The sequence below is a fragment of the Lethenteron reissneri genome, chromosome 23 (genome assembly GCF_015708825.2).
Source record: "Lethenteron reissneri isolate LAM-NWPU_2019-01 chromosome 23, ASM1570882v1, whole genome shotgun sequence".
Taxonomy (NCBI): domain Eukaryota; kingdom Metazoa; phylum Chordata; class Hyperoartia; order Petromyzontiformes; family Petromyzontidae; genus Lethenteron; species Lethenteron reissneri.
Genome location: NC_083801.1, coordinates 19,816,942 through 19,830,546, shown reverse-complemented (window position 1 = coordinate 19,830,546; position 13,605 = coordinate 19,816,942). Strand labels below are relative to the sequence as shown.

The following is a 13,605-nucleotide window of genomic DNA, read 5'->3' as shown; positions in this document are numbered from 1 at the left end:
ACTGTTCCCACATTGCCCACACAGACATACCTGGGGTTATTCTTTAAGATGTCGGTCAGAAACTCTGCCACATCAACTCCTGTAGAATCCTTCAGCTCCAGAACAGGTTCTGTTGAAACAATTTAGAGGCTTGTTAATGTAATCGTGCATTGTTCTTGCTTTGACCGATTGAATTAATAGTGTAACATATTACACACAGACCTGGGGAAAATGCACATCGTGCACACTAGTAATTGGTGATTCCTGTAGGAGTCATATTTAAATCGTGGGTGATTGACAGTAGGCATTTGGCAATGTTCACGGTAAAATATCCATTCACTTTCATGATGTTTTGAGAGGGGTAAAGGTGCCACCTAGTGCTAGTAATTTGAATTGCTACTAGAATTGCAATCACTGAAATTAAAGAGGAATTCTAGGCTGTCAAAGAATTCCCATTCATTTCAATGGCAATTCTTGTAAATGAACGGACTCTTTGAGATAGAATTTCAAGCCTCGTTAAATATTGTTAAAATCACTGTCGAGCATGTCTTTATGACACTACAGGGACATCACTGACCTCAGTTCCATGATGCCCAAAACAATACAAATGTATTAACATCACAAAAACACTATTGACAGCACACTTGACAATAATTTAAGTACGTCGTCTTCGAAAAATAATCCATAAACTCACGTAGGACAACCAAGACACAGCCTAGGTACATATCAAAATGATCAGCATTATTTGTTTTGGGATTCGATCTTCGATCACCATCGGCTAAACACAGCTTTAACGAGGCAGCTTGCCAAAGACAAAATTTGCATGTGAAGGCAGACAGAAATTACAAACAAAATGAGGTCACCGTTAGTTATTGGCACACTGCAGCAGGTGCTCCTTTTCAGTTCAGTGAACCTGTGGGTGGCTCTAACATAGATTCAGAATATTTTTACAGGTGTGCATGATCATGTATGGACATGCACAAAGCAAAGCTTTTTACAGTTTTGCAAATGAACATTGAAGGAATATCCACGTCACCTTTAACCAGTTTGGCTTTAGGGATCAGTCCAGGACAAGGGAGGAGTCCAGAAGGCACATTGATGTTGGTGGAGGGACAGGGGGTTCCAGAGGTTTCAGGATTCCCAGGATCCGGTGCTCTTCCTGCTTTGTTCTTGCTCTTGCTTTTCTTCTTGGTCGACTCTTTGCTGCCCTCTGGTGCCTGAGGTTTCCCCTTCTGAGTTGCATCCTTGGAAACGAAATTGTTTACAGTCTCCATGAGCGAAACGACATCCACGAAAATCCAAGCGTTTACTACTGTGTCAAGCAAACAATGCAAGAAGTCAAGCATGAAGGTGGCTATGTAACTGTATTAAGGGTCAAAGGATACAAAATATACATTTTAACACTTAAAAAGATGCAGTCTTAAACGCATTTACACCAATTGGATTGCTCTTTTCGGTAAAAAAAAATCTGAGTTTTAGTGAGACAATTGACATCAGGGCACACGTGTCGTGTTTCCTGACTCCGTCACATCATGAGTGGTTATGGGGAGTGCCCAGCTCAAAGCAGTTAACATGGTTGGGACGAGGAGGCCCTTGAGCCCACTTGGGAAACTATGCTGTCAAAGTGGGCCTGCTGCAAAAGCAGACAGCTCCAGCCTGAGTCTCGAAGCTGACTGTTCCAGAACGATTACAAGTGGTCATCAAAACAAGAAGTGAGAGACACGGTTGTAAGCTGCTTACCTGCATGGGTACGACCTGCGGCATATGTCCTGCTCCCTCTGGGGGCTTCTCGACAACTGGTCCACGTGGCTTGGCCTGCCGCACGAGCAATTAAATAGACGAGGTAACCATCAGCACTTCTGATGAGCACGGTTATTTTTACATATCTGGGTGTACACGGTTGCCATTATGCAAATGACCCGACTCACTCAAGAACACAAAACTGTTTTGCCTCTGTAATGTTCAACAGCTGCCAGGAGAATAGTCTAAAGCCTGTCATCTGGATGGTTTGTTGTTGAAAGGTTGTGTCTTGAGATATCTATGGGTACTTAATACATGAAAAAAAATAACTGAGGTATTTAACTTCCTGCTCTGCAAAACAAATGTTTATTTTGCCACGTGCAGTTTTTTTTTCAGAACAAGGAGTCCATTTAACACGTAGGCTTTCCCGACCAATATTATTCATAATAAAGGTTTTTGGGTTAGATCGCCTAAGTATAAATGTGTCGTAACCCTCCACCACCCGATACAGCCAATTATTAAGGGATTTGTCACGTAAACAAAACGCCAAATAGTGACTACTTCAGCTCATCGGTGTGTTGGAAAGTAAATCCACAACATTTACAATTTGAGTACGACATTGCGCTGGTAATTACATCCAGCATCATCGAGCGATTTACCAGAATAGTGAAGCCATCCACCTGCTTCCGGTCTTAAATAGAGCAAGATGACGTCATCACCGAACCCATCAGGTGCAGAAAATTGGCTGTGTCAGGTGGTGGAGGGTTACGACAGATTTATAAATAACACGATCCAACCCAAAAAATGTATTACGAACAAGCAAGGAGTGTTGCATTAGATTTTTCCTTGCTTGGAAATCTTCAATCAAAAACACGATGCAAACAATCGCACAAAAATATCTCTCCTGAAAAAGTATGGCTTGTTCAATTCAAAGCCAAAGTGTTTCAATACTTAAATGAGTACTGCGAAGGGACTGGACCATTTCCAAATGAGTCTCTCCATGAGACCAGCACTGTTGACTTGTCACAAAGTAGTACTTGTTAATATTCTTTGGGTCTTTCGGTAAAGTCACGTAGATAGGTTCAAAGAAAATAACAAAAAAACTACGACGTTTCGATCGCAACACAAACGGTCGTCTTCCTTTTCCTGAAGACGACCGTTTGTGTTGCGATCGAAACGTCATAGTTATTTTATTTGAACCTATCTACGTGACTTTACTGAAAGACCCAAAGAATATGAATTCCTGCAGTCACGAAAACTTTAAGTCAAGATTTAGTACTTGTTCATTTTTTATGAAGCTAGGAGATGTGCCAGGTTGAATTGATAGTTAGTTAGCCGAGATTTGAACTTGAAACCACCTAACCCGTGAGTGAAGCTTTTTTTTATATTACCACCACCAAAATCCAGTGGGTTACACACAAAAAAACGTCAGGCACCAAGAGCAACTTACCTTGGATTTCTTTTTCTTCTTGGATGTGGTTTCTGTTGGGCCATTGACAGCCGGAGTGAGGTTGGAAGCTAGGGGGTTGGTGGTGACCTGCAACGCTTTGACAAGGGGGCTATCTGCACCCCCTGGTGCAAGCAGGGTGGGGTGGGCACTCGGTGCCTCCGCAGAAGCCACGTTTGCAACCCCACAACAGTCAGGAGTGGCACCTTCCTCCACTTGCTGTTTTGTGAAACGAGGAGCCTACAAACAACAATTGACAGTTTTAAGGACGTGAATGAAAACTCATGGCTTTTAAAAATAAACATATTCCTGCGGAGGGAGCTGGTAGGAACATTGGCAAATATGCCCGACTGTGAGGGCAGGCACAAGCTGGCGTGAGTAGGTTAAATGTTGAGTTTTATAAGGGCACCACGGGGTGACCAGCCCCTCCCCACCAAGCCCACCTCCCACCCAGCCCCACCCTCCCCACCCAGCCCCTCCCTCCCCACCCAGCCCCTCCCTGCACGACGGACGGACACAATAATCCCCTGTGGGCTGGTGTAACCAGGAGGTTCCTACCAGTATGATGGCTAAGTTGTGGAATATTTTAAAATAAGGGATGAATGTGGTAACAATACCATAACATAGCCTATTTAAACAAATGATGCCATCACGGGGTTTTCAATATATATTTCACGGAAGATACACTTTTGTGATTTCCTAAAAAAAATAGGTTATTGCATAAACAAGGAAACGTCAACCCAAGCAGGATTCATTGGTCAGTAAACTTACCTCCAATGTCTCCAAGTGGTAGTTCTCTAATATCTTTAGAAAACAGTCACTGTGAGTTGTTTAACCAAATGGGAGTCGCACGAGGGTATGAATAATTTGGGAAGAAAAAAAGATGCCTTACATCTTCTACATCTGGTTTCTCTGGGACACCAAATTCGACCAAATTGGTTTGCAATGATCACTGTCACAGCTTACCTTGGATCGTTTTTTCTTTTTCTTCTTCGATTTCCCACTCTACGTATGCAAGAGACAAACCAAGTTATTTGCATCTGTACAATTTTTACATCACAAAGTGTTCATTAACAAACAAAAAAAACACCTGCTTCCAAAACAAGCAGCCTCAATTTGGAATGGCAGTTCTAATGCCAAAATAACTATCCTTTAACTTAACATGCAGTCATGTGCACTGGGAAGGCCTCCGAGAAATGTGCTATGATGAGAGATGCTTGGCATGGTAATCCGGATGGCTTTGCCGACCCAACTATTTTGGAAAGTGACAGCACAAAGCCAAACAGAATCAGTCGGAGATATGCAACCCTCTCGTTTTAAATGCAGTTGTTTTCATATTCTTTCTGCAAAGGCAAAAGGCATGTTTAAGTAAGAATAAATGTTGATTTGTAACGGTGTCAAATAAATGTATCATATACTCTGCCTTTGTGATATATTTTGGGGTTTTTTTGTAAGTAAAATGTTATGTTATGCTCAGAATAAAACAAATGTTCGAAAATAATCCCAATATCATGAATTTTGGACATTTGACTCGAAAATTATGCTGGATAACTTATTTGAATGTTTTTTCACCGATGAGTTACGTTTTTTTTGGCGATATGCTTTAGGCAGAGCATAGCACCTTTGTGCTATTTTTAGACATAATTCATAGCACAGACCACTTCATCCTGACAGGGAAGTCTTAGGAAGAAGCATTGAGAGACAGCTCCCAATATATTATCAATTGGCCTCTTTCACCCAACTCTTATATATGGTTGTGTTTTTAGCATGTGCAGGACAACATGGTTTCCCTCATATGTGGGCAATCCAAACTGGGTGTGGTTTATCTAAGTTTACTTCCAATAAATATATACAGTAATTGACTACTATATTTACCTATAAGAATGTCAGTGTGTAACGTGCGTGACGTCATACATATTGCACACGAATGGATGCAATGAATATCACATCACGGTCTGATTTTCACTTGAAAGTTTCAGATTTACTGCAATACACCCGTCCTTGGACGGGATAAAGGCTAGTAGGTGAGGTTTGTATGAATAATAGGCTGCACTTAGAAAATGAAGATGCTTCAAATGAAATTTTTTTTACCACAAGTGGTAACCGGAACCTAAGGAAAATGGACATTCACTTATTCACACTGCAGAGGGGTGGCACTTGGCAAATAATAATAAGAAAATGTGGATAGCCGGAGTGGTCAATATAATATGCATGAAAATAAAACCCAAGTGTGAAAAGATCTACAGATAAATGTGAATCACAAATTTAATTTGCCAACTGACTCCTTATGCACGGATAAACACAAACAATGCATTAATATGCCAAGTGACTCCTCTTAATCATGAAAACGTGACTGGAATACTGTTTGTGCTTGTGGTAAACACTGCCAGATGAATCCTCTTATCTGCAAATAAATACAGATAATAGGATTAATTTGCTGCATAACGTCTCATTAATTATGAAATGAGAATGTATATATTGGGAGATTGGTGACAAATTCCATGACTTCTGTTACCCATAAAAAGTTGCAGGAAATAGGAAAGGTACATCCGTGCATAACAGGAATTTTAGATTGTAGACCACAGATAATACGATTCAAGAACAGGGTGAAAAATAAGAGCTGCACTGTACCTTGATTTAAGGCTTCAAAAACCCACAAAGAAAATTGGAATGTTTCAGCTCTGTTCGATATTTATCTATAGTTATATAATCACAAACACATGGTTATGCAACTGTCAGATATTAGTTGGTAATATTAAATTGCCTCGGATTGTCTTCCCTATAAACAAAAGATGCACGGACAAAATCGTTTTGGTTAAAAAGCAGAACTCATAAAAGTACAAAAGTCGAAGATATATGATCGCATGGATAGCTAATCAATACAATCCAGAATCTAAAACAGTTGGAATATATCGCTCTTTAGAGTCAATAAATAGTAAACTGTATAGTTTGTACAGAACCGTAATTTTAAGTGTGAAAGTCTTAATGTACATTGCAAATCATGGAACGTCACAAAGCAAACATGACTGTTGTAAATGTCAGGAGACTTAAGCAACAAACATCATTCAGGTGTGCACATCATAAACCAGATTATCCAGTTATGGATGGGCAACGTTTCTCATACCGTGTCAAATTTAATTGAGTTGTTCTCTTTAGTTACATGCCAACCATAGTGTGCATTTAAGAGGCCGAGACAGTACTGAAACATCTGATTTATACAATCAGCAATGCAAATGAAACAAAAAGTGAAATATTAAAACATGGCATATGTGCCATGCATGGAGGGTGGGCTGATAATAAATTTTGTAACACACCACACAAATAGTACTCATGTAAACATTCCTGCATAAGCAATGAATTATGTTACCAATTTGGGAAATGTCAATTTGGTAATGTTTTATAGCTCAAGAGTAACCAGTGACTGGTCATAAAAATGCAACTCACAGATCTTGTCAAAATTATCATACTCTTTACACACTTTACTACCAGTGCAGTGCATATTACTAATTATTCTAGAGTGAGCAGCGTAAACTGCATCCAATCACTTCAAAGAATAATTGCTTGCACAAAATATGGTCAGATCGCAAAACAAAATTGCTCTCACTGTTGGGACCTGAGTGTCATCCACTTTGACCAGCTAAGTTTTAAAATCTTCATTTTTTAATCCTACACTTATGACATTTGGTGGTCGATGTCAAGAGATGCGACCTCCTTCAAATGATAAATGCTATCTTCCTTTTATGTCTGCTTATGAATTGCACAAGTCCACATAAAAGTCGAGTTTCCTCCAAGACATTGAGATATGGTTGCATTAGAAGATTAGATGTGGTATAAATCCAAATTGTGTTGTGTTGTAATGCTCGAAACTGGAAAGAGATCAGTATATAACGAAACCACACTTAACTTAAACATCCAGAATGTCTTTGGTACGAGGCTCTTAACAATTGTCTTATTTTCAATAATGGCCTCAGTTGGCTGCGTTTAATACATTTTTTAGGAACGCTGATATAACCATACTGCTTCTACAGAACCCAAGTAGCACGCTTCTGTGTTTTTATATTTATAACGACACAATATGAGAATATTGGCCTCTGTGAACTTGTTTTTGCTTTAGTGTAAGGGCAATTATGCAAGGTGTTCGGATGTTTAAGAGGTTGCTAAGCATGTGATTAAGAACCCTCTTAAAATATGTATGGCTTGTGTTTTAGTGTGGACCTAAAACCTGTCAGACAAATGTATATCTTTATTTTGCGGTGCTTAGAAGATGTGCATTTACAAAGGCCCATAATATATAGCCTACATGTGCTTTTTCAGTGAATTTGCTATCCTTGTCCATGGCGTGACATCAAGATTTCTGTATGGTGGGGCTGGATTGCTCAATACCACTGTGCCTTCAATTGCACGTTAAACACAGCTGCAATATGTGTCCAGTGTAGAGATAATCATGCTTGGAACATGGACAACATGGACAAAACGCTCTTAAGAGTAAACAAGAGTTTTTGCACTTACAATTGTTATGGAATTGGCAAATCGGTGGAGCATTTCGTTTGTTAACAGGCATTTTTATACTGAATGGTAATAGCAAGGGAACAAACGGAGAGGAAGTGCAATAGACCGATTCATTCATTAGTGCTGATGGCTGTGACAATGAAAATGGAAGATAACCTGGCTTCATAAAGTCCCTATTAGAAACAATATACCACCAGGTTCAGTTGTATTATCTTCTGAAGCTGAAGAAAACAAGCTCTCCTTTCATAAATAACAATGTAATGAAGCACAAACATGTAATAAAGACTACGTATTACAACTAACGGTTCTTGCTTTACTAATAATTCATTTAAAACATGTATTCAACATGACAGTCTAGATTAGTTGTCAGCAATTGTTTTTATCAAACATAGGGAATAAAAAAACTATTCCAAAGCAACACCATCCTATTAAATGTGACGATCAGCCACAAGAACTGTGTTCAAGCAAGGCAACCGCCTTCTCATCACACAAGTTCAGTCCTGATTATGAATCGGACAGCTGTTACCTCATTAACTTGCGCCGCTGGGGATTCTGGGATGAGTCCCCTTGTCCCCAGTCTTGTCTGCAGTAGAGTCATCATCATCACTGCCTTCCGACGCATTGCTGCCCTTTTCTGCTTCAACTGGACTAGATGCTTCCTCGGATGGACTACTTGACCCCTCCAGCGAGCTCGTAGGCCTTTCAGAATGATCACTCAGCATTCCCGTCAGGTTATCTGGCTCCTCAAGAATGAGGCTCGCCTCCACGGATGGCATATCTAGCTGCAGAGAGGGGGGGCAGGAGGCCTCCGTGATAAATGTGACGGACTCCTCCGGCAGAGTTGTTGCATCCAAACTGACTGGAGCTTCCGTACTGGGTGTTATCTTGTCTGGCATGGTCTCCGATGGACTCCCTTGCATGGTTCATTCGAGCCTGCTTCCAAGAGGGTAGACAAAAAATAATACATGTTTTTTTACATAAAGCCAACAATGGTGCATTCTGAGTAAAATTTGAGTCAGAAATCCTGACCTGACACACACACACACAGTGCCATTTCCAGCGTGGGAACTATGAAGACAAATGCACCCATTGCAATGTTCCATCGCATAGATTGCCTCGATAGCCTTTACAGAAGACAAGTGGAAATGCATTGACAACTACAGATGTAAAAGTGCCTCTTAACTTGCAATCAGGAATTTTCTCAGTGAAAATGGAATCTCTATATAATGCCACAGCATTCAACTGAAGACAGATCAAGCCATTCGACAATTGCATGGGTTCTGGAATATTAGTGACGCCTTGGTTGGTTTCTTTATTAACTATATGGGAACATTTTATACTCATATTTAGATTAAAAAAAGTTCTCAAGAAACAGGCTGTAAATGTTAACTCATGTATCAGATAACTGTAAAAAAATACTATGATAATAAAATGTAATGTTTCCTTTTATATATTTGTACCATGACGTTATGGAAGACCAGGCTTGCAAAGTGTTTTATCTTCATAGGTTCATAACTGGTATGGCATATGTACAGTATTTCGTTTCATTATTTTAGGGCAGTGTTACTGGATTTTGGTGAGATACCTTTTTTTGCAATAAGCAGCTTTTTTCCTCTATATTAAAAATGTTGAAAACTAAAGTATTATTATTTTTGTCTACAACTACAGTACAATTTCACCAATTTGAATGGAGATTTTCCACCATTAGTTGCTCCACACAAATTTTTCAAACAATTGTTTGACAACCAGTGAGAAGCAGCTTTGTCCATGCATATAACACTTTTCACAAGTGGCTAGTAATGTTTAGTGAGCTCGGAAATAAACTATACTGTACCCAACATGGATTGCAACAGGTCTAAAGTTATAATTTCATGTGGACACAAGCCCATTCTTGAACATAAAAATCTGAAATTGCCTTCACGTTTGTCCCAATGGTCAACTGAAACCACCTCAAAGCGTCAATAAAATGAATGCTACAATCACGCAAACCAAATGATGGCAGCAGGAATAACCAATCCCTTCATTACTGCTCATAAGACTGTGACGATTAATCTTTCTTGTATAGTGAATTTGTAATTCTACCAAGAACTAGGTCAATACCTTTATCTTCTTTGCATGGCAAAAATTACAAAACATAAAACAGGATTCTCAAAACAGGCATTAAGTGTCACATGTAATTTTTCCACTGTTGAGTTAATTAAATGTTTATGTAGTACAAAAGCTTTTAAAATAACGTCATCAATAGTCATAATTGTTATAAATAGAATGTAGCCCTTAATGTGATGTATAGAATTATTGTACAACGTTGAGAGACTGCAATTTACATGGATAAATGAAATTCTTCATATCAAACTATTAATTTTCCAGTGTGATTTGCCAGTTTCTCCAAATTAATTGTCAAATGACCTCAAACAATTACAAATAGGACACAATTTAAAGGATCTAAAATTAAGTCTAAATAAAGACAGTTCATTTGAGCAAATATGTAAACATATTTTTGTCAATAACACTGCCTTAAATTCTAAGCAAACTTTTTGGCCTATGAAGGGCCACTGCCCTATGATATAGTAGGAAGAGTTGGTGGAACATCAACACACGAGGCTGCATTAAAGCAGGGCAACAAGGATGCAGCACTCCAACAATATGCGGTGCACACGGGAGCTAGGGGTCCAAGTGACACTCACTGGACTGTTGAAGACCTATGAGACTGGAGGACAAGGGAAATTGGACTCTCAAAAGCATGGGATGGACCCACAGGCAGAGGTCGCAACCGGGTACCCGATACCCGTACCCTACCCGATACCCGGCTACCCGGCCGGGTACGGGTACCCGTTTGTGACCCTGGTGCGGCCGGGTACGGGTAGGCCGTGAGTCACTGGTGAGTCACCGTTTGTCACTCATTTCCCAACGTCTTGTCTCTTCTCACAATTCAAGTTCCTAGAATCAACCCACCCGCGCCTGCAACATGGCTTCATCCCAGAGGTCGCAATCGGGTACCCGTCCCCGTACCCTACACGATACCCGGCCGGGTACGGGTAGCCGGGTATCGGGTAGGGTACGGGTAAGGAATCAAACCCCGTTTGCGACCTCTGCCCACAGGACAAGTGAGATCACTGGATAGATAGGGGATTTAGGTAACCCATGTGACTTGGGCACCAATTGACACGGGACTGGGGCATCCATGGTGTAAGGGACTCACGGAACTGGGGAACCAAGACACCACGAGGAGGAGACGGGGTGCCAGGGAACCTATGATAATGGGAAAACCAGGGGACAGAATGACTTGAAGGGCATTCCACAGTTCTGAGACACCAAGGAGACTGCAAATCAAAATAGTGTGGGGGGGGGGGGCTCACATTGCAACACTGTAACATGTGAGACTCGGGTAGGTGAAGCTGAGTAACTCACTGAACTTTAAGCAACTCGCGGGGTATGCGAAATATAGGGGCCCATTTGACTACGATTCCAGGCGGAGTAAGTGGGCCCCACACGGCACTCAAAATCCCCATGGCACGTACGGCACTGGTAGTTCTAGAACAGGACACATGTCCTGTAACACGGAGGCGTCTAGAGCACGTGGCTCACAAGATCATTTGGCTTCTCTGCGACAGTCATCCCAGGTGACTCGTGGAATCCCACGATTAGCGCGGTTACCGAGGACAGATCCTCCTACAGAACGATAATTTTCGGAGACAAGAACCCCCCACCGACGAACTGGTGTGTGTGTGGTGATCTCGAGAGAGCGCAGAGTTTGGGGGGGGGGACCCCCCCACGAATCTCGCCGGGGGCCTGACACGCGAGCCGGGCAAGGCCTCGGCCTAAAGCAGCGCCACGCAGGGGCCTACGGAGGCGCCGCGCCGGCTCCCACACAAACCCCCTTCGCCCCTCACACAACAAGCAGCGGAGACGACGAACTGAGCGAAAGCAACAAAACCAAACCCCGCACGCACACAAACAGCAGCAGCGAGCGTGTTACGCACAAGGCGGCGGTGGTGGTGGCAGGCGACGCAGAGGGCGCCGAGTGGCCGTGTCGCCTCCACGTTGCTGGCCGCGCCGCCTCGGCCTCTGCCGCCATGAGCCGCCGGTTCCGCGCGGTGGAGCCTCCTCCTCCTCCCTCCCTCTCTCGCTCTCTCTCCTCCCCTCCTCTTCCTCCTCCCCTCCTCCTCTTCCTCTCTCCTCCTCCTCCACCACCAACAACAACAACGCGGCCCGCGTCGAAAAGTGCCGGCCCACGATGGATGTAATTATCCCCTGCACCACCACCACCCCTCCCCACAACGGACTGGGGAATACAAACTTGCGGTTGTTTGGGTGGAGAGAGCCGAATGGAGATGGGGTGGGGGATGAAAAATCAACAACTTAGTTGTTGTTGTTGTTGATGGTTGTGGCGGTGGGGTGGTTGTTGTATAATTTTAGAGTTGGTTGAGGAGGCGGGTGTGAGGGGGGGAGGGGTGAGAGAGAGAGAGAGCGACGTGACGTCACGCGCGGTGAGGAAACCCCCACGGCTCTGGCCCCGCCCCCTCCGTCCCCCCCCCCCCACGGCCCCGCCCCCCTTGCCCCCCCCCCCGGCCCCGCCCCCTTGGCCCCACCCCCCCCGGCCCCCCCCGCCGTTGGTGACGCTGCCACGTGGCGCCCACATTCAAATCCGAGGGCCGGATCCACCCCATTCATTCATTTCAAGTTGACGTGTTTTTTGTTGTTGTTGTTGTACAATGTAATGCTTCCTCGTCGTCGCTTGAAGTCATGCCAAGCACATTTTTGGGACCCATGCGCTTAACCTGCAACAATGCGAGTTTATCACCGATGAAGCCTCGGAGTGCCTAATTGAAGTTCAAATAACTCACAAACACATACCTTGGGAAAAGACCCAACGCAGAAGATCGCCTGGATTTGGATCTTCCACAAAGCTCATGGTCCACCCTAAATCACATCCACACAAACCATGGCAGATGCGTATACCTGATGCACAAATGCAAAAAATTGTAAAACTATCCAGTGTACGACTGTGGTCATCCACAACATACCGTACTACATATGCCAGATCCACAACTACGAAGGAGACATCACAGCGATGATGCACTCCGCTGCTCCTGACGCGATTATCTGACTTGACCACCTGATTTGTAGTTGTTCCTCTGCATCTACATCAGCCATACTAAAGAAAACGATTCAGTGTTCTGCACTCATTTTCAGTGTGAGGGCCGCCACACATGTGAAACCATTGGGGGGTTTGACAGTAGCACGACGACGATGATGATGGGGGTGGTGTTTTCACTCGTATGTTGTCGGGGGCCGTACTAGAAGCGCTGGGCCCCCCAAAGCGTGGGGCCCGGGGCAGTCGCCTCGATTTGCCGCACCCTAAGGACGGCTCTGGCTGTGGCAGCCTTTGCTCATTTTACACAAAGAGATCGCCACAGATGAATGCACAGCAGCAGCAGAGTGGTGTGTGTAATACGCTATTAGTTACTCAATTGGTTGAGCGTTGTGTAATGTTTAACGTTTGGTCAACATTAAATGTTTCCACCAGGGGGCGAAATTGTAGCCCTAATTTACATAACGTACAACTCAATTGTAAAAAAAAAAACACAAACGCCAAAGGACGCAATACAACAACCGTATGCTTGCATTTTTCGGGACAGGCTGCGCGGTTTGCTGTTTTCAACATCATCATTATTCTAATTGAGAGTGATGGACGCATTGAACATGGTACATATCGTAATTTGGAATTCGAATTTAACCCGTGGGCTTTTGCGACCAATGTTACGATTCATAATTTTTTTCTGGGTTAATTCGTGTGAATACAATGCCAGCGTGTAGTACTCCCTCCTCCACCCGACACAGTTGAATAAATAAAGATGCCAAGTGAACAAACACGCTGATGTTATTGCTTCAATACACTTGTATGTTTAAGAGCAAGCCACAACATTAAC

General features: G+C 42.9%; 1 protein-coding gene across 3 annotated transcripts in view; it reads right to left on the bottom strand.

The window, feature by feature from the left end:
• LOC133346168 (R3H domain-containing protein 2-like) overlaps positions 1 to 12,133 on the bottom strand; it is a 56,429-nt gene extending 44,296 nt beyond the window's left edge. The window contains exons 1-7 of one of the 3 annotated variants that reach the window (XM_061557633.1): positions 11,656 to 12,133; positions 8,202 to 8,608; positions 4,133 to 4,171; positions 3,170 to 3,406; positions 1,720 to 1,794; positions 1,016 to 1,223; positions 31 to 109 (exon numbers count right to left, since the gene is read on the bottom strand). In XM_061557633.1, coding sequence (XP_061413617.1) covers positions 31 to 109; positions 1,016 to 1,223; positions 1,720 to 1,794; positions 3,170 to 3,406; positions 4,133 to 4,171; positions 8,202 to 8,297 — 734 coding nt within the window. In that variant the 5' untranslated portion in view covers positions 8,298 to 8,608; positions 11,656 to 12,133. Of the gene's footprint in view, positions 1 to 30; positions 110 to 1,015; positions 1,224 to 1,719; positions 1,795 to 3,169; positions 3,407 to 4,132; positions 4,172 to 8,201; positions 8,612 to 11,655 lie in introns of all 3 variants that reach the window. The other 2 variants (XM_061557632.1, XM_061557631.1) reach the window with 2 other exon arrangements.
• Positions 12,134 to 13,605: the final 1,472 nt, after the last annotated feature.